This window comes from Musa acuminata, chromosome BXJ3-7 (assembly GCF_036884655.1).
Source record: "Musa acuminata AAA Group cultivar baxijiao chromosome BXJ3-7, Cavendish_Baxijiao_AAA, whole genome shotgun sequence".
In the NCBI taxonomy this organism is placed as follows: domain Eukaryota; kingdom Viridiplantae; phylum Streptophyta; class Magnoliopsida; order Zingiberales; family Musaceae; genus Musa; species Musa acuminata.
Window position 1 is genome coordinate 37,827,366 of NC_088355.1, and position 19,904 is coordinate 37,847,269.

Consider the following 19,904-nt stretch of genomic DNA (forward strand, 5'->3'; position numbering starts at 1 on the left):
CCCGCGGCGCTACCCAACAAAAGCTCGAGGATCCCCAGGACGTTATTTCTTTTTCTTTCCCCTTATTTTCTCCTCCATTCCCTCTTATAATTACAATTGCAGTCTGCTTTAGGATTATAAATTTCATAGATATTTTGATGAATAATGCAGTCATGCAGTCATGTGAAGAAGTTGGCCCCACTGTTTCATCCCTCACCACCTTGCTCTCTATCAGGACAAAGATTAGCTCGTGTGCATTAAAGTTGGAATGAGTGACATGACATAAGCGCTCCGAGACCATTCGTTATAGTTATATCGTTTACTAATCGTGAGTCGGCTCGATCCAGTCATCGATCCACTCGGATGGTATAAATAATGCCATTGCATTATCAACTTTGTTTCTTATGATTGTTCGACTCAATAATGATTGAGCAACTCACGTAAAAATATTTTTAATATAGAGATATTGTTAATTCCAAAAGGTTAAGCTATTAATATACAGACAAAATTTTAATTGTAGATATACTATAATTTAGCAATGGAAGTGAGGAGAAAGAGGAGAACTACGAGCGAGCCGAAGGTTACTCCGCGCTCTTCTCTGCGACTTGACCCGTTCTTATGGCCTCCACATATAGCACGTAGAGGTCAAAGACGAGATCAAGGATTTGAGCAGGTCGCTCCAACAAATCCAGAGGCCTCATCTACGTAGCCATTTCTACCTCCTCCTCCTCCTCCACCCTTTCTTCCACCTTCCCGAGCCCCGTCCTGGGATCGGAAAGGCATCGAGAAAGGAGTAAGGATGCAATCCTCCGCCCATATGAGCGACGGCAGAGGTAGCAGAAGAAGAAGCTTGAGATGTTGATAGTGTCTCCGATTAGAATGGATCGGTTCCAACGCCTCCTCCTCCTCCCCTTTGTTCTCTGCTTGGCCTTCGTGACGTCCGCCTCCGGTCAACCGCAAGCACCTTCCGAACCGTTCACCCCGGCTGACAACTTCTTGATCGACTGCGGGGCGACCGCCACGGTTACCACGCCCGACGGCCGTGCGTTTAAGACCGACGCGCAGTCTGCTTCTTTCCTCTCGGCGCACGACGAGGTCCGCGCGTCGGTCCCGTCCGCGCCCGGTGTCCCCTCCCCGATCTACCTCTCCGCGAGGATCTTCCATGAGGAGACCTCCTACAGCTTCACGCTCTCTCGCCCCGGCTGGCACTGGATCAGGCTCCATTTCTTCCCGGTGAACAGCTCCGACTTCGACCTCACCGGCGCCGTCTTCTCCGTCAACACGGACGACCTCGTACTCCTCCACAGCTTCACCGTGGACGACCCCTCCAAGTGGGTACTCAAGGAGTACCTCGTCAATGCCACCTCCCCGCGTCTCGCCATCCATTTCTCCCCTCTCCGCAACTCCGTCGCCTTCATTAACGGCATCGAGGTCGTCTCCGCCCCCGACGCGCTCATCCCCAACACGGCCTCGACGGTGTCGCCCGTGGGGCAGACCGAAGGGCTCTCGCTGTCAGCGTACCAGGTGGCCTACCGGATCAACGTCGGCGGGCCGGTCGTCACCTCCGCCAACGACACGCTCGGGCGCGCGTGGGGGCCGGACGAGCCCTTCCTGCAGTCGAGGTCCACCGCCGAGACCGTGTCTGTGTCCCCCAGCATCATCAAGTATCCCGAGGGAACCACGCCGCTGATTGCACCCAACTCCGTGTACGCCACGGCCGTCAAAATGGCGGACGCGCGCGTCGGGAGCCCCAGCTTCAACGTCACGTGGTTCTTCGACGTCGACTCCTCGTTCGGCTACTTCGTCCGACTGCACTTCTGCGACATCATCAGCAAGTCGCTCAACGATCTCTACTTCAACGTGTACATCAATGGGCTGATGGCAATCTCAGGGCTCGACCTCTCCACCGTCACCTCCGGCCTCGCGATGCCTTATTACAAAGACTTCGTTCTGAATGCCTCGATGGCCACGGGCCGAATCACCATCCAGATCGGTCCCATGAAGGAGGACACCGGCAGGATCGACGCGTTGCTCAACGGGGTGGAGATTCTGAAGATGAACAACTCGGTGGGGAGCTTGGACGGAGAGTTCGGAGTCGATGGCTCGAGGGCTGGAGACGGCAGCGCGAAGCGGCGCGCGGTCGCCGCCGTCGGGTTCGCCATGATGTTTGGCGCATTCGCTGGCCTAGGGGCGATGGTGATGAAGTGGCACAAGAGACCCCATGACTGGCAGAGGAGGGAAAGCTTCTCTTCGTGGCTCCTCCCCGTCCACACGGGCAATTCGACCTTCATGACCGGCAAGGGCTCCGGCTACGGCTCGCACAGGAGTGGCTACACCTTCTCCTCCACAATGGGTCTCGGCCGGTACATGTCTCTGTCGGAGCTGCAGGCCGCGACGAAGAACTTCGACCAGAATGCGGTGATCGGGGTGGGCGGCTTCGGGAACGTGTACATTGGCGAGCTCGACGACGGGACGAAGGTGGCGGTCAAGCGAGGGAATCCGCAGTCGGAGCAGGGGATCAACGAGTTCCAGACAGAGATCCAGATTCTGTCCAAGCTTCGTCACCGCCACCTGGTGTCGCTGATCGGATACTGCGACGAGAACTCGGAGATGATTTTGGTGTACGAGTACATGGCCAATGGGCCTTTCAGAGACCACATCTACGGGAGCGACCTACCGCCGCTGTCGTGGAAGCAGCGGCTGGAGATCTGCATCGGGGCCGCGCGCGGGCTACACTACCTCCACACTGGCACCGCGCAGGGCATCATCCACCGCGACGTCAAGACCACCAACATCCTCCTGGACGAAAACTTCATCGCCAAGGTGTCCGACTTCGGCCTCTCCAAGGACGCGCCGGGGATGAACCAGACGCACGTCAGCACGGCGGTGAAGGGCAGCTTCGGCTACCTCGACCCCGAGTACTTCAGGTGCCAGCAGCTCACGGACAAGTCGGACGTGTACTCCTTTGGGGTGGTGCTACTCGAGGCCCTCTGCGCCCGGCCGGCCCTCGACCCGGCGCTGCCGAGGGAGCAAGTCAACCTGGCGGAGTGGGCGTTGCAGTGGAAGAGGAAGGGCTTGATCGAGAAGATCATCGACCCCAATATCGCTGGCAGCATCAGCAAGGACGCCTTGAGCAAGTTTGTGGAGGCTGCGGAGAAGTGCCTGGCGGAGCACGGGGTCGACCGGCCGTCCATGGGCGACGTGCTGTGGAACCTCGAGTACGCTCTCCAGCTGCAGGACGCGAATCCTGCCGACCCTTCTCCTCCTCAGGCGGTGAAGCCAACCGAGTCGGAGGAGGACACGAGCGTCGACAGTGCGGCCTCCGCCGGGCCTTCGCACAAGGAACACGATGAGGCTCTTCCGGCGGCTCCGACCGTCAGCCAATCTGTGGAGAACTCGAGCACGGCCATGGCGAACGAGATGTACGTCCAGCTCACGGGAATGCGAGGAAGGTGATCGACCATAAACGGAGGTGTGTCTCCAGAGACGAGATGGGTTTGGTTTAGTTTGCTGTTCTCTGTTAGGTGGCTTCTTCACGTGCGTTTGGGCTTTCAAGCGTCGTCATTTGCCTCATATGAATGATTGAATTTGTATGTCATGTGATAATTTAATCGATCATACTATAATATTGGGTTTTTTTTCCTAGTTATTATTATTTTTTTCTATTATTATTATTATTATTAGGACGAATTCCTAAGAAAAACTCCTTTTTTGGTTTATTATTTATTTTATTTATTTATCCATAGTAAATAATAATTATTATTATTAGTATCATCGTTCTTCGAGGGATGCGAAGACGAACGGCTACAAAACCTTGGATCAATAGGAGGATTGAGGGCGAAGTGAAGCGCCTCCAATATGAACAAGCTTTGTCCCATCTAATATGTTGCACCTCTTGAACTAAGCCTGATTAGACTTGGCAGCAGTCATCTTAATGTAAAGGTTTGCTGTTGCAGATCAAAAGTTAGAAAAATGAGTTATCTTGAACAAAGTAGTATTATTCTCTTTCTGCAGCTTTTGTTGTTCTCAACAAGCTGATTAGCTTTCATTTGTTCGGTGAGTGTACATGCAAACCATGATCATAATGGAATATACTTGAATGAGAAATCCTCTTTGAAAAAGCTTAGTCCAAAGTAGAAATATACCTTGTGTCCTTTCAGCAAATGGATAACGCCATTATTGGTGCAAGCTCTATGAACAATGAGGAATTGTTTGTCCATTTTGGGTGAGCTCTATACAATTTTGCTCTTTTAAATTGACTTCAAAAAGGTGTCTCTGCTTCGTAACTCTCGACTGTCATAAGATTTTGATTCTCTTACTCCTCAATTAAGTTTATCGATCGTAAAATCTTATTAATTTGATATCGAAAAAGGAAATTTAACATGAGCATGCAACTATGCATAACAACTCTTTCGTTCATACTAAAACTAAGAGAGAAGAATTCTAGTTAGATTTGGAGTTGCAAGAGGGAATCCTTACCAGTGTAATATGTTATGTAGGTATACATGTCTTGAACAATAACAATAACAACAAAAAGAACATGAACAACAACAATAACAACAAAAATATATCATAATTTTTAACTATTTGAAATCGATTACATGTGCAGAAACCATTCATTATACTACCGAGAAGTTTACATGTAGACTATTCATACCTTCATAGAAAGCAAAGCTTTGTTATCTGTCATGATGAACATGCACCATTGCTAGGCTTTTCACTCCCATCATCCTAAGCACTATAACAAACAGAGCCAGATAAGTTCTCATTATCTCTATAAAAAAAATAACGGGTAATTGAAAGCAAGCAAAGGATAATGAAGTGAACAAGAACAGTTATTTGACAGATGGAAGGTTTTACAAATGAGAATGACATCTGATTTCAACAGAAATGTCAGTCACAATTAATAAGCCAAACATCAGTTTGGAACACACAATATATTTCATAGTTTCCAAAACAATGATACTCACCCCACGGAATACAATATAATCTTGGCACAGTGGAGTATTACAGATAATAATAAGAATTGCAATTCAGCTTTTAAGAAGAATAACAGAGCCACTCAACATAATAACCACTGCTGTAGCTACACATTTTTAACAAGCAAGTCTTATAACACAGAGCATTCATTGACACGTTCATTTATTTGGGGCACTCTGACCGATGATTCCACTGATATCTTACAGATTACTTCAATCATGGCTTAGGTTGCTGTATCAGCTTTGTAAGATGGGTTGAAAACCACTTGTTCAGCACAATCTACATTATCTCCAGAGTTTCCACGCCCGATTCCCATCAGGTCCAGGTAATATTGGTAGTGAGATATGATATTGTTCATGGGATCAATAAAGCCCTGGCCGCATATAAGATCACCATACAGAATGTTCATGGTAAGCCCAAAGCCAGGTAACCTTTTCGACAAGGTGTCATTCTTTGTGGGCTTCCAATTTCCGACGAAAACATCATGGGCCGACGGCTGCTTCTTCTTTATTGGTGTCATCCACCTCCACATAGCGGCTTGGAAAGCCAGGGTAGCATTTTGCTCTAGGTATTCTGGATGGTTCAACAGATCGGCCTTTATGGAGTCGCCAAGAAGTCCATAGTTGTAGTTCCTGAAGGTCATCAATTCAAATCACAAGCGTGAGAAGATTAATTATTTTGTTCCATTAAAACATAAGACTGTAAACATCGTTGACATACCAGTACACGGGCAGAGCACCACGTCCATAGTATTGAACTCCGTCGACACAGGGATAAAGGTAGTTTGGATCGCAGTAGTCTTGGCTTGGGCTCATTTCATGATTATAGCATAATCCCCATGCAAGTGGGCCACCAGTGGCAACACCATATCCACCTGCAACAAAATCATTGGCAATATACATGCATATTACATAGGCATATATATAGAGAGAGAGAGGTCAACAGAAATAAGCAAATAAAATAGGCAGCCTATGGTGGGATCAGCTCAACGCCTCTCCAATGGAACATCCCAGTCCTACATATAAATTGTTAGAACCAAATACTTTGTTGGTTGCTTGGTCAAGCTAGAACCCTCAGAAATGATGTAATTAAATGTCCTCATGTAATCATTCAAATCCTGGCCATTTTCGATATCTGATCATGCAGGGAAAAAGGACTTATGTAAGGGTTTAAGTAGATGTTAGTACAAGCCTGTAATAAATATCATTAGATTAGTTCTTTTTTCAGTTAACTTACTGTTGCATTTCTAATCAATCAGTTTGAATGAGTCAAATATCTCCTCTTTAATACTGTCCTCATTATCAATATTTTTTGCTATTGCAGAGAGGTCATCAGGCCAGATATTTTTCCTAGTGCAAAGATGCATTTTTGGTACGGTTACATCTACTTTCGGTATTGTTAGGAGTCCCAAGCATCTCAATCTGATTAGGAGGGTACGTAAACTATTAAAAATAGCATTGTATGAGAAACTACTTAACATCACAGAAAGAGACTACAGCCCTTGTGATCCTTCCCTCCATAATAGGCTTCTTTTGTCTCATGCAAATATTCGCCCCTAAATTTTCTTCCTTGTCTAAGACATACTCTGTTAACCTACATAGACCTTTCTTTTTGTGCTTAAATTACCTACTCTTGTGGAATACCAAATATGTCAACCAGTAATTACATGCATCAAGTCTACAATTTTCTATAAATCTGGCTAGAATAGAACATTTGCTGATTTGTTACGTCAGGTCTATCATAGCTCTAGTTCAATTACAGCCTACTGCCCAATGCATAACATTCTATTCACCGAAACAATACCATCAGAAATTGAGAGATCTGATGTGAAATCAAGTTTTCGAATCCGTTGCCCTTAGAGCACCTCTTGGGAATGTATCACAAACAGGATCTTATGCTTCTTTCCATATTGTTTCTAAACCTCTTTGCCTATCTCTTTATTAATTCTTTAAAAGACAAATTTCCTGATGCAGATATGAACAGCAGTGCAAACAACTTGAATTTGTTAATAAGCACAATTAGATCTATTCAATGTCTTTCACTAACATCACAAACAAAAAACAAGAATTGTGCATGGTTTGCTTCACACCTTCTCATAGTCCACTATGTCCTCAATTCTGATGTCTTAAAGAGCATGTCTTTGACATGGATTACGAAATTGCCAACACTAATTTTCTTTTGTTGTTGATTTCCCATGATTCCAAACCTAGTAGTTACTCTGATCCATAGTTCTACATCGATTCCCCTTTCCCAAACAGTCTAATGTCGATGCAATTTCTCATGGATGCAAGCAAATAGGTCGGAATGAAGAATAAGGACAGAGATCCGACATTTTCAAACAAGATCCATCAGAACATCGATTCCCCTTTCCCAAACAGTCAAATGTCGATGCAATTTCTCATCGATGCAAGCAAATAGGTCGGAATGAAGAATAAGCACAGATATCCGACATTTTCGCTTAAGATCCATCAGAACATCGATTCCCCTTTCCCAAACAGTCTAATGTCGACGCAAATTCTCATGGATGCAAGCAAATAGGTCGGAATGAAGAATAAGCACAGATATCCGACATTTTCGCTTAAGATCCAACAGAACATCGATTCCCCTTTCCCAAACAGTCTAATGTCGACGCAAATTCTCATGGATGCAAGCAAATAGGTTGGAATGAAGCATAAGGACAGAGATCCGACATTTACGCACAAGATCCATCAGAAAATCGATTCCCCTTTCCCAAACAGTCCAATGTCGATGCAATTTCTCATGGATGCAAGCAAATAGGTCGGAATGAAGCATAAGGACAGAGATCCGACATTCACGCACAAGATCCATCAGAACATCGATTCCCCTTTCCCAAACAGTCTAGTGTCGATGCAATTTCTCATGGATGCAAGCAAATAAATCGGAATGAAGAATAAGGACAGAGATCCGACGTTCACGCACAAGATCCATCAGAACATCGATTCCCCTTTCCCAAACAGTCTAGTGTCGATGCAATTTCTCATGGATGCAAGCAAATAAATCGGAATGAAGAATAAGGACAGAGATCCGACGTTCACGCACAAGATCCATCAGAACATCGATTCCCCTTTCCCAAACAGTCTAGTGTCGATGCAATTTCTCATGGATGCAAGCAAATAAATCGGAATGAAGAATAAGGACAGAGATCCGACATTCACGCACAAGATCCATCAGACGCATGGAGGAATGCGAGGAGGAGAGGAGGGATGATTCTTACAGGAGGTCTTGCTGCCGACGTGGCCGAGGAAGGCGGCGACCTCCTGCATCTTGGTCACCTTGTCGCCGGTGGTGCCGAACCCGAGGGGCTCGTAGAGGGAGGCGGCAAGGATGAAGGACTGGTAGTCCCAGAAGCCGACGGCGTGCGCCACGGGGGAGTTGCGCTTGCTGAAGAGGTTCTCGAACTGGTACACCTTGAAGTAGTCGCTGATGGTCTCGTTGCAGCAGTAGATACTGCCGCTGCACTCCCACCCCTTGTTGCACACCTTGGGCTTCGATTTCGACGCCTCCGCCGCTGCCGCTAAGGCTACAGCGACCACCAGCAGGACGGCCGACCACGCCCTCATCTTCCCCACGATCGAGAGTGCTTGGTCAGACCAGATCTGAACTCTTCGAAGGCAATTGAAGAGAGAGGCGAGGAAGAACGCTGAATGTGGTTGGATTGGAGGGGAAGCGGAACTAAAATGTCTAATAGAGAGAGAGAGAGGTGTCGGTGGGCGTTGTTGGACCGATGACTGTCTCTTCATTCGACAGAGAAAGCTGAACAAGAGTGACAGCCGTCGGATCTGCGCCACGTCAGCTCAAGCCGTTACTTCGTGAGTTCATCGCGGTAAACTTTGGTGGAATATCTCACAATATTTATTTATTTATTATTTTCCCATATACATATATTACATTATGTAGAGTGCGCAAAAATACTAAACACATGAAAAAAATAATCATATTTACTTTTCCTATCTTATAATTTCGTATGAATAATCCACGTGGCTAATATATTTACAAGAAAATGATAGGATTATATGAAACCATCCAAACATGATCTCAATCTATTTTCCAAAAAATACATCAATTTTCCAAGTAAGATTAACCCAATGACCTGTGAAATTATCGTCTCTAATTCTGTCTCGGTAAAACCACAGATTTTTAGATGACTGCGACTTCCAAACTGTCACTCTGCTTTCCTTTTAATTAAACAGATTCTTAAGATTCTATTCTACCGACAAAACAAGATTTCACTATATTTATGACTCTTCTGATGTATTTTTCTTAATCTTACAAAAACAATTACTTTTGCATCTACTGTTGTCTATAAGAAAACGAAGAGGACAGGGAGGAGGAGGAGGAGGAGAGTTTTGTCTTACATGGTTGGGTGGCATCTCAGCCTGATGAGGATGTCTCAACTTCTCCTTCCCCTGCTGGTCCACAGGCTGGTCATCGATCCACCTCCCACCAAACTAGTGAAAAGTACCTGGACATGAAGAGCAGCAGCTTAAACTTTACGACCATGTGTTCTCATTTCACATTAATCATTAGCCCTGGAAGCAGTATATCTCGGCTGGCAGCACCGACAGCATCATGACTGTTAGCTCATCTTATTCTGCCACCAAATCATGTCTTACATTACTGGCTTGCAATTCAAAATATCATAATAAATCGCAAGGACAAAAAAAAAAGAATTCAGTACGTAGTTCAAACAGCCATGGGCAAAACTGATGCTGCATCTGTAACACAGGGTGACCTATGAAGTTTGCCAAGTAGAATATGTTAGAACTTGTAAATCAAGAAATGGATAGTCAGGAAGAGAGGTAAAGAATCAGTTTTTTCTTTTGGGTCTTCGGCTATTTCTGTGCCAAGGGCTCGTACCATTCGGGTCCGAACCCTGCAGCTTTCCTCGCTTGCACATTGAAAGGGGGCTTAAGTGGACCCCTGAAGTATTCTCTGACGGTGGCATGAAAACGCTGGATTACCATCTCCTGTTGGCAGTGGCATATTGCTACAGAGGTTTTGAAATTTTGAGCAAGATCTTGTGTCAGCTCACCGTCACCATGATCAACCTCATGCTGATTTGGGATACCTTCTCCCTCCAAAGGTTGTGCAGATCCAGTGCTGTCATGAATTAGCGCTGCACCATGATGCTCATTAGGTGTCCGAAGGCACAGATATGTGAACCATTTGACACCAGCAGCACAGTGTGTAATCTCTTCTGGATACACAACCCTTTCCAACAGATTTGCTGTTTGTTCATCCCCTCCATTCCGGAAACGGGAGATGGTGGTGGGAAGTACATCTAGCCCCCTAGCCTGAATTCAGATAAATTAATCCAAGAAGAAGAGAAGGTATTCATAAATATTTCAGAGTTATGAATTATGACTTGAAGCACAGAAAAATGTGCAACAAAGAAGTCAAGATTCAAGAAGGTCAACAGACAATTAAGTTTAGCATCTTCTATTAATGCAACCTGAATTTTGATAGAACAATATAGCAAGGGCAACAACATTATATGAGAGTTATTCCTACTAGTTTGATATTTTATCACTTCCTTCATTGATGAACATAAAATAGGTAAAAACTTTTGCATAAAGATGAACTTGATCTTATGATATTAACATTAACATCCTTTAGGTTCCACTTGTTGGGGCTTATGGTTTTGTTGTTGTTAATGTAAGTTTCACTTCTTCTCCCGAGGGAAAGATAATATTTTAAGCATTTCTAGAATTGCCCAAATTTCTCATTATTTCAACTGCTTCATTGTGTTATACCCCTCTCTTCCACATTATACATATGTATTTACAAATTACAACATTGTTCTTATTGCAAATTTGTCACCAGATCTAAAGGACATTGGATTGAGTGAGAAATAAGAAGTAGATAATTGATTTCAAGGGCTTGTTGTTTTTATCAGACCAAGGTTAATAAATATACATTGGCCATGGGTTGTCAATATTTGGATCAACCAAGCGGTCAGGTGTTAGGCTGTTGGAAACTTGGTCTATAGCAGATGGATATTGGCTGTAACCTTCATGTTTCAACCTTGTCTCTCCACTCTCATCATATCTATTTAAATTCTGAACTAGCATTTTGTCACATAACAAGAATTATAGTCTATCCACTAACTTTCCATTTGCAAATCTAATTCGAAAAAGATGCATATTGGAGATGTTAACACTCTCAGGGAAGTCAAGGTTCTGTGTATCATTCATTCATCTTTAAATGTTCTATAACTATATCAAATCCAATGTTCTAACTTTCTTCTTTCACATTTTGCATGATAGCAAGTTCAAACATGTTTATGCACCTAATTCTTAGTGATTAAACTTCAAAATTGAATTCTTTTGATGCACAAGGTTATTATAAAATTGGTTGATACAATAGTCAGCAAACTTGTATTTAGAACTACATCTCGTTTCTAGGAGTCATGTATACATCTGGATCAAAATGAAGCAAGAAGAATGAAATTTTGAGAAATTAGGAAAAAAGAAATTCAGTATAGAAAGGAAAGGAGGGAGGAAAGGGAAGTATAACTTAGAAGGGTATAAGAAACAGTTGAAGGAAAGTTCCCTTCTTTAAGGGTAAAACATTGACATTATTTTTTTAATTATTTGGAAAAAGAAAAGAAAACACAAGGAAAAAAGAAAAAAGCAAATGATAATCTAAATGAAAAGATTTAAGAAGAATATACAACCAGCAACAGTGAAACATATCTGGTTTAATACCAGGTGACAAACATGGTGTCAGATAAGGTCTCTTAGAATAATAACTGATTTCAGCTGAAGTTTGATGTGTTGTAATTGATCTTATAGTTAACTTTGATGAATAAATTATTTAATTTTGTTTTGGCAGATGGCCACCAGAGCACAATATTTGCTGTTGTGTTCTGTAGGAACACCATTGCCAGCCATTATAGAGAAACAGCAGTTGGTTGTGACATGGTGGGTAATTTATTGCAGTCTTAGGTGATACTTATGCAGCTAGTTGGCAGCAAATCGAACATGGGAATTAGACAAGCACTAAATGTCAAGCAACAATAAGAATAAAAAGTCTCTGGTTAAAAGTGCATAACGCAAGTTATGTCACTCACTACATCCCCTTATGGAAGTATTTGCTCTTTTTCCTTCCAGGATGGTATATATATTAATGTATATTAAATGTTTATCCACCGATAACACATGTTATTGGGCACCTTCCTTGACTTTATGCCCAAAGACTGTACAAAATCCATGAGTGCTAGCCTCAAACTTAAAGAGTTCCATGGTCCCTAAATTGAACTTCTTTAAGCAAAAGGTAAGAAGTTATACCCTTGAGTTGGTTATCATTCACCTGAACAAATTTTGGGATGTTATAAAGGAGATACCGATTGAGGAGTGTCAATTGAGTGTGGTCTTTGCAGCATCTTTTTGTCTTTGTTCTCATTTGTGTTCATTATAATGTTTTCCCTTGCAACAAAACTTGTTCTTTTAACAACTGTTTTTGCAGCTCTTTTCATAAGACCGGGAAGACGATTCTAGTCATAGAAAAAAGAATCACCAACCTCATGGACGCAGTGCTCCACGGCGAGTCGTGCCAACAGGCTTTTGGAGGTCTGCAATGCAGAGTCCCAGAGGCCGTCGTGGGCAGGGAGAGCTCCATAGTGTGACCCCACCTCCTCCAGCCTTGCGGCAAGGAGTGTAAAGTGCCGACCTTCGTCCTGGGCCACCCTCACAAAGTCGGTGAAGAATTCCCTGGGCATTGCCTCCTGCCTCCCAAAACGAGCAATGATGTCCTGCGCTTAGAATAGTATGGATAACAGTTTTTTTTCCGAGTGGCTGCGACATTTTGACAAACGAGTGGTGGGCAGTAGCAACTGAACCAAAACTCACCCAGGAAAGGTCAATGGCCCAGCTCTCAGTGTGGGCAAGGCTATGTAGGATGGCCTGCCGGCTCTGCAAACTCCCGGCTTTGCCCAGCTTCGGCATCATGCTCGGCGACACCAGTTTCACCTGCACGTGCGCACAAAACAGTCAATTTCCCCTTTTCTTCACCTTTTTCAGACGGAAATCGAGCAGAGTCCCAGTGCCAATTACACTCGAGAGACGGGCCGGTCGATCAGGGACGAGAGGGGGAGGGCCATCATCGCGATAGGGGACCGAGATGTCGTCCAGCAGCCAGCGGGCGGCCACGGCTTCGCCAAGGCGGGCCTTCTCGAACGGATCGGGCGTGTTCAAGACCTCCAGGGCGGCCTCCACCAGCGTCTGCTTCTCCGCCTCGCCGCCGCCCCCCATAGCTCACTCTCTCGGTCGCCGAACTCCGCACTTTCCCCTCGAGTGCGCGCGGGCGTCGCCCTCTCAGTTGTGACTTAAGCCGGGCCATGGAAACAGCGGTTACGTGATGGGTTATTTTTAATCGTAATTTTTTTTTTTTAAAATAAATACATTGGATTTTTAAAAATAAAAAAAATATATTATATCAAATAATATATACAATTTGAGACCTATCACTTATGCAACAATGCACTAATCAATCCGAATGTTCCAATAAAGATAAATATAAATATATTTGATCCCAAGAGTGACCAATGAATCATTTATTTTAAAAAAAATAGAAAATAAATTTAAACAAATAGCTTATATGACATCAACCACAATTTATGCAAACTTTATTTCCTAAGGGGAATAAGAGATGGATAGAGCAATGGAAAACTGTAATCACCTGAGAAAATTTAGGAGAAGAAAATTTCAAAAGCTATTAAAGATTGTACATGTGAGTGCATCTACAAAATAACAAAAAGAAATAAACAATCCAATAATCTTTTGTGTTTTTTACCTGATCCAAACAAAGAATGTTGGCATGAGGTGTCACAATGTTATGGTTAGCAAAGCATCATGGTGTTTCAGGGACACAGTCTTGCTCCATCCAAAAACTGCAGCATCACAATCCACAGCATAAAAGAATCCAAGCTCCAAAAATTTAGAGATTATATATAAATTCATAGAATACTTTTACAAGGCTTAGAATACTTGTCTTTGACATCTGCTGAAGGCACAATCTGATCCTTACTTACCCTGATTGCAATTTATCTTCTATACTACAGTTGAGCTAACACTGATAGTACATGAGCAATGGACTCTTTTAGTAGCCTCCATGGTTCCAATTCCATGAGCAACAGTGAAGCAGGTTTTTAACTACTCAACAATCTTAGCACATCCCTCCCACACTGAGGGTGGACATTACATTTATGGACACTGAAGCTCCAATTGCCCTCAGAATAAAAAGATCTCTTCAACAAGGTCCATTAGATATGGGAATCAGGGCCAGAACTAGGAAAGGGAGGCTGAACCACTATCATGGTCTCCTGTGTCAACCTCCTTCACTTCCTCAATCATTTTCAAAATCTGCCATGCGGTCGGCCTGCTATCTGGAGAAAGATGAACACAGGCTGCAGCAATGTCGATGATCATCATTAAGCGTTCATCATCTGCTCCTTCGATTACATCCTCTCTCATTGATCGAACCCAAACAGGCAGAGTGGTTTCCACGAGCACTGGCTGCTGCGAAGGTCGTTTCCCGGTCAGGAGCTCCAGCAGTAAGACACCAAATGCATAGATATCTGAACTAGGTGTTAGCCCTCCATTAGAATTTTGGGATTCAGGAGCTCTATATCCTATATCATCTTCATTGTCGGATGGTTTCATAAGAAAAGCGAGACAGTTATCGGTCAGGCAAGCCTCAAAATCAGAACCAAGAAGGACATTGGAAGATTTAACGTTTCCGTGGACTAATCGAGAAGCTTGGTGAATGTATCCAAGGCCGTGTGCAACATCCTCCGCTATCTTTAGACATGAGGTCCAGTGGAGGGGCTTCGGTCTTGTGGATCTTGAACCTACAACAAAAACGTCAGAATTAAAAATTAACCAGAGTAGCCATAATTTTAATTGAAATGGGGTGAGTAGCAAGTATCGGCCCCAGTGACAGCTATGAAATAGTATTAAGCAACAAAAATGAGTCACAATATCAATTTAGCATTTTATGTTTTGCTAGAACATTACCTACAAATGATAAAAATTAAATCCTCTGTCTCTTGCTTGCTTAATCGTTAAATTATACTCTCTAACCTTTTTGCTGCATAAACTAAAGTGAAAATTCCTTCCGTCCTTATTTTTTAATTATTGATTTTGCAAGCAAAACTTGGGATTCTACAATCTGCAACTTAAGGACAGCTCGAGGGTAAGAACCTTAGTACACAAACAGCCTAAGAGGAGCCCTTCCTAATCTTAAAGAACAGTACTGATTGCTGGGCTGCATCAGATTCTAAAATAAGTGAGCATAGATATTTTCCAAAAAGTCTATTTATACCTTTTCATATCATCTTCGAGCATCATCTCAGAAGAGAGTGAAATTTATGTATGGAAGTCTAGCATGCTATATATGTATGGAGCACAGAACCAATAAATATCTGATTTAGAATCCACAAACCAAATGAAAAAGTTATCTTTATTTTACATGTACTGAGGTGAGATTCAAAGGAATATATGCTCATACTCGTACTAGTATGGGACAAGCACAATTACAAACATGTATCAAGTGCAAGAAGCGGCAACGAAGCAAATGAGAGATACGAGGAACACATCAAAAATTAATTTCTTATGGGTACTTCATAATGCTGATGTTTAAGTTTCATGAATTTGCGAAATATTGAAGATGCACATTTAAGAAGCTTCAAAATTCAAAATGATATCTATACCATGTATTGCATATAGCCAACACAAGTCATACCGGTTGACGATAGAGTCCACTGAAAGTTTCATGTAGGATATCTAAAATTCCAAATGGCATTCACCATCTCAGTCATAAAAAGCAAGTACAAAGGCAACCTTTTCTGGTTATTTACCATGTAAGTTTCTTCGACAATTGATCCTGATGATTTGAGATGAACCATGTGGGATCATTGTTACCGCTTAAATCTTTTTAATTTGAATAATTGATACATATTGGTGATCTGCATGCATAAACTTACATATATGCTCTATTAATGGCACAACAAAAATAGTTCAGACAAATGAGTGTCGTAATCGCATACCTTGATAACTTTTCAGATCTCATAGTTTGTCGAGGGCATTTTCTAATCCTAGAATATAGTTCGACGAACAATTCACTATAACTCATCCCCATCAGATGAAGAAAGTAAAGAATTACTGAATAGTCTAAATGATTAAAACAGTAGGCATCTTTGATTGCTTCCCTCATTTGTGTTTCTTGGAAATACTTTCAGATTTTCTGAAACTTTGGAAGGTAAAAGATTTTACTTCCAAGAATTCAATTGAAAATTTTCATTCCCATGACCAGCATACTGTCCCCGAAATGTTTTTCTAGTAGGAAGAACCAAATTGAAGTAAAATAAGATGGAAAACAGCACAAGAAAATGACTGGATTATACCTACTTCAAACAGCCGAGGAACAATAACTATGAGCAAGTTAATGGAAAACAATTAAGAGGGAAAGAAGCACAAGAGAATGAATGGCACCCACAGGTCCATACCATGCACAAGGGAGGATAAGCTGCCATTGGGATGGTAGTCATAGACCAGCAGCCTCTCTTCCTTGGCCTTGAAGTACGCCCGCAGCGGCACCAAGTTGGGGTGCCGAAGCCTTCCGAGCATCTCCATGTGCCGCTCGAACACCTCCTTCCCCGTTGTCACCAACTTCGGGGCGTCCAATCTTTTCACGCTCACCATCAGCCTATTCTCCATTACTGCCTTGTAAGTACTCCCCGCACTCCCTCTGCCCAACATCTCGGCCGAGGCTTTCATCAGCTGCTGCAGATTGTACACCGGCGCCTCCCCGGCGCAGAACACCAAGCACCCACTCTTAGACAGCTTCTTCACCTTCTCCTCCGACATCGCCAGTGACGCGGCCGCCATGAGCTCGTGGCTCCGGTTCTCGGTCTGCGCGTTGAGATTCTCGAGATTCGACTCCGGAGCCTCGGCGGCCCCATTGGCTTGGTGCTTCACCGGGCCCAGGATCGCCCCCCGCTTCATCCTGCTCCTCTTCTTCTGCATCAACAAGGAGAAGCCCAAGACTCCAATCACTAGAAACGAGCTGGCCAAGAACCCCACCGCCACGACGGCTCTCTTGTGCATCTTCTGCGCAGGGGAAGCGGAGCTCGGGAGGCGTATCCCCGCGTGCTCCCCTGCGACAGCGTTCGCGGGGGACGGGGCGGTGCGTGAGACGTTGCCGCCGCCGCACTTCTTTCTCAGGACGCCTCCGCACAGCCCCGGATTCGCAGCGAAGGCCGAGGCGGCGAACGAGGACAACGCGGCGGTGGCCGGGATCCTGCCGGAGAAGTTGTTGTAGGAGACGTTGAAGTTCACGAGGGAGGACTCGTTGAGGGGAGGGATGGGACCGCTGAAGCGGTTCGACTCGAGGCGAAGGGCGTAGAGCCGATCGAGCGCGGCGAGAGAAGGCGGGATCGGGCCGGAGAGGTTGTTGTACGACAAGTCGAGGGTACGGAGGCGATGGAGGGAGAGAACGGAGGCGGGGAAGACGCCTACGAAGTGATTGCGGCTTAGGAAGAGGGCCTTAAGGTTCAGCAGCGGGGAGAGGTCCGGGAGTGGGCCGGTAAGGGAGTTGGCCTTGAGGCTGAGGATCCGAAGCTGGTCAAGCCGGTCGAGGGTGCCGCCGGCGAAGACACCGGCGAGGCCCCCGGCCTCGAGGACGAGCCGGACGACCCTGCCATCGGGGGAGCACCAGACGCCGGGCCAGCGGCAGTGCTCGTTGTCGGAGGAGGAGCCGTTGGCCGCGGGGAAGAAGGGCAGGCGGTTGCCGGGGTCAGCCCTCGCCTTAAACGCCAGGAGGGCCGCAGCGTCGTCGGACGCACCGGATGCCGAAGCAGAAACCACGAACAACGACAAGAGGATCCACATGGAGATCGACCGCAGCCATGGCAGAAGGGCTCTAGGATTCGAAGGCTGCTCTTGCATTGCGTTCGAAAAGCAGACAACGCAACGCAAGGAAGTTGGAGTCGGTCGTCGTCGTGCTCGTCCTCCACCTCCTCCTCTTCCTTCCACCGGCCTCTTCTCCTTCCTCATCCTCCTCTTTATCCCTTCAAACGAAACGAGAGGATCGACGCTCGACTGTCTGTACCAGGTCAGGGTGCACGAATCCTCCGGACGCAAACAGGCATGATGACGTCGGGTCGGTGGGGCCACCATTTACCTAACAGAGAAAAGGTCTGAGCCTATTGGAGCGAACGCAGCGGATGGGGAGGAGGGGGGGAGATCGTGCGAAAGAGGACGAAGAAGGGGAGCGTGGATGGGGAGCAGCTGTTCTGAAAAGTTCGGCGAGGAGGGCCACGCCGTCACGTGAAGGGCGGAGGCGAAGCTCGGGTGGAGGATTTGAACCGGGAGTGTACCGCTTGTCGTGCTGGAAAGAGGACATACTGTGGATGACGGTGTATGTGTGGGAGCGCTACGGCGGCGGCGGCCCGGTGGCGGTACTGCGCGCTGTAGTCTGATGTACGCGTCCCAACGTTTGAACATATATAAAAAAAGGACGAATTCTTAAAATAACGTAATTTTTTTTTGAAAAAAAATCTCAATAATATCGCTTCTTTATTCTTTTCTTCTTTTTTTTTAATCTATTTTTTTGGTCGGATTCAACTGATCCAATGAATTAAAAATAAATTATGATAATATAAAATCCATAATTCTAATTAAAATTATTTTCTTACATTCCAAATAATTTTTTGCTCATCTAATAACTTATCTTTTTCTATACCAAAGTACTCTAATTTTATTTTCGATCTAAAATCAACCTCCTCTTTTGTCATTTCGTAAATGATTTAATAAAATAAATAATAAATTCGATTCTATTTAGTTCGCATAAATAATAAATTCTTATTTAGTGATGTTCAGAAGAAGGGACTCGAACGTTTACTCGAAGTCAGATAGATTTTTTTGACACTTTAGTAATAAAAAATAAATAAATAAAATTTTTGAGTAAAATAATAATTAATTTTATTATTAAAATTTTATAATAAATTTAATTAAAAGAATTACGATGTGAGCACAATATTCTCTCGATTGTGATGCTAATTATGATTGAGATAAATATTTTTCTATCAGTATATATAAATCGCCGATGTTGTTTTTGAGTGTGACAGAGTTCATCCAAAAGAAGAGTTGTGGATCAGTGGATATGTTGGGGAATAATAATGCCGCACATGACAAATCACTGTGTATAAATAATATAGCTCAGAAATTTCCAATCTGTCTCAACCAAAAGAAGGGTAAAAGCCCCCATCTCAGAATGGGGACTCGTCCTTCACGGGTTTATGTAACGAGACATCAATCGACCACCGTTGTGTACCGACGAAGGAACAAAGAGTCCAATCCATATTGCTGCCGTCCTCCGGTGTCATTTCGTGCAAGACAACACATTAAACACCACGCAATTCAATAATCGATCACGTCGCTTCTTTGTCGGCCTTTTCTCCGGTGCAAGAGGCTGGGCTTTTCAACTCGGACACGAGCCATTCAAGGAGGCAGGAGGCCACGTTTGCCGTGAAGGGAGGAGGGCAAGCGGCGGAGCAACGCCATGTGCTGCGGAGTCACCACCGCGATCGGTGCGAGCCTCCGAGAGAAGGTGAGGTCACCCGAAGCGGAGCAAGCGGAGCCGCGAGTGTTGACGACAGGAACGTCTCCGAAGGATCCAAGAGTTCCAGTTTGGGTTACGGAAGGTTTGTTCTTTGTTCGTGGTAAACATGGCGAAACTCGAAGACGATTAATCTGCACTGTAACGTCGTAACGAAGAAGTCGTCGAAGATGGCTGGCTGCAGAACTGAAGCTGTGTCGAAGAGGCCCAAATAGATCATGGCATTCGCGAGGAAGATGATGCTTTGTGCAGAGACACAGCACTCTGTATCCACATCATATGAACAAACTGTTGGGACATTATGT

The 19,904-nt window shown here is 44.5% G+C and overlaps 4 protein-coding genes across 8 annotated transcripts; 1 reads left to right on the forward strand and 3 right to left on the reverse strand.

Annotated features, from left to right (window-relative positions):
• The first annotated feature begins 634 nt into the window (after positions 1 to 634).
• Positions 635 to 3,488, forward strand: LOC135642099 (probable receptor-like protein kinase At2g21480). Its single transcript, XM_065157944.1, has one exon. It carries the CDS (start codon positions 835 to 837, stop codon positions 3,433 to 3,435), a length of 2,601 nt encoding a protein of 866 aa, XP_065014016.1. The 5' UTR covers positions 635 to 834; the 3' UTR covers positions 3,436 to 3,488.
• Positions 3,489 to 4,882: 1,394 nt separating this feature from the next.
• On the reverse strand, positions 4,883 to 8,645 carry LOC135642100 (chitinase-like protein 1). Its single transcript, XM_065157945.1, has 3 exons — positions 8,195 to 8,645; positions 5,680 to 5,833; positions 4,883 to 5,591 (listed from the first exon to the last, which is right to left on the reverse strand). The coding sequence occupies exons 1-3, from the start codon at positions 8,538 to 8,540 to the stop codon at positions 5,183 to 5,185; spliced, it is 909 nt and encodes a 302-aa protein (XP_065014017.1). The 5' UTR covers positions 8,541 to 8,645; the 3' UTR covers positions 4,883 to 5,182.
• Positions 8,619 to 13,318, reverse strand: LOC135584695 (uncharacterized). Of its 5 annotated transcripts, none has more exons than XR_010497876.1 (6): positions 13,035 to 13,318; positions 12,831 to 12,950; positions 12,503 to 12,733; positions 9,838 to 10,274; positions 9,336 to 9,442; positions 8,619 to 8,759 (listed from the first exon to the last, which is right to left on the reverse strand). XR_010497876.1 is itself a non-coding variant. In XM_065157947.1 (6 exons), the coding sequence occupies exons 1-5, from the start codon at positions 13,230 to 13,232 to the stop codon at positions 9,664 to 9,666; spliced, it is 1,035 nt and encodes a 344-aa protein (XP_065014019.1). In that variant the 5' UTR covers positions 13,233 to 13,318; the 3' UTR covers positions 9,482 to 9,571; positions 9,659 to 9,663. The 5 variants fall into 5 exon arrangements, 4 of the variants coding, with proteins under 4 accessions (XP_065014019.1, XP_065014021.1, XP_065014018.1 ...); XM_065157947.1 differs by lacking the exons at positions 8,619 to 8,759; positions 9,336 to 9,442 and adding exons at positions 9,482 to 9,571; positions 9,659 to 9,712; XM_065157949.1 differs by lacking the exons at positions 8,619 to 8,759; positions 9,336 to 9,442 and adding an exon at positions 9,482 to 9,712 and having other exon boundaries at positions 12,503 to 12,706.
• A 590-nt stretch (positions 13,319 to 13,908) lies between these two features.
• Positions 13,909 to 18,446, reverse strand: LOC135643839 (probable inactive receptor kinase At5g67200). The gene is made up of 2 exons (XM_065161205.1): positions 16,487 to 18,446; positions 13,909 to 14,830 (listed from the first exon to the last, which is right to left on the reverse strand). The coding sequence occupies exons 1-2, from the start codon at positions 18,156 to 18,158 to the stop codon at positions 14,268 to 14,270; spliced, it is 2,235 nt and encodes a 744-aa protein (XP_065017277.1). The 5' UTR covers positions 18,159 to 18,446; the 3' UTR covers positions 13,909 to 14,267.
• Between the last annotated feature and the right edge of the window lie 1,458 nt (positions 18,447 to 19,904).

Coding starts and splice junctions, on each gene's coding strand:
- LOC135642100 (XM_065157945.1), bottom strand. CDS start 8,540: ATGAGGGCGTGGTCGGCCGTCCTGCTGGTGGTCGCTGTAGCCTTAGCG. Junction 5,834..8,194: donor CGTCGGCAGCAAGACCTCCT/GTAAGAATCATC, acceptor ATTTTGTTGCAG/GTGGATATGGTGTTGCCACT. Junction 5,592..5,679: donor GGTGCTCTGCCCGTGTACTG/GTATGTCAACGA, acceptor GATGACCTTCAG/GAACTACAACTATGGACTTC.
- LOC135643839 (XM_065161205.1), bottom strand. CDS start 18,158: ATGGTGGCCCCACCGACCCGACGTCATCATGCCTGTTTGCGTCCGGAG. Junction 14,831..16,486: donor CTTATCCTCCCTTGTGCATG/GTATGGACCTGT, acceptor TTTTTGTTGTAG/GTTCAAGATCCACAAGACCG.
- LOC135642099 (XM_065157944.1), top strand. CDS start 835: ATGTTGATAGTGTCTCCGATTAGAATGGATCGGTTCCAACGCCTCCTC.
- LOC135584695 (XM_065157947.1), bottom strand. CDS start 13,232: ATGGGGGGCGGCGGCGAGGCGGAGAAGCAGACGCTGGTGGAGGCCGCC. Junction 12,951..13,034: donor GACCGGCCCGTCTCTCGAGT/GTAATTGGCACT, acceptor GCGCACGTGCAG/GTGAAACTGGTGTCGCCGAG. Junction 12,734..12,830: donor GGGCCATTGACCTTTCCTGG/GTGAGTTTTGGT, acceptor TTCTAAGCGCAG/GACATCATTGCTCGTTTTGG.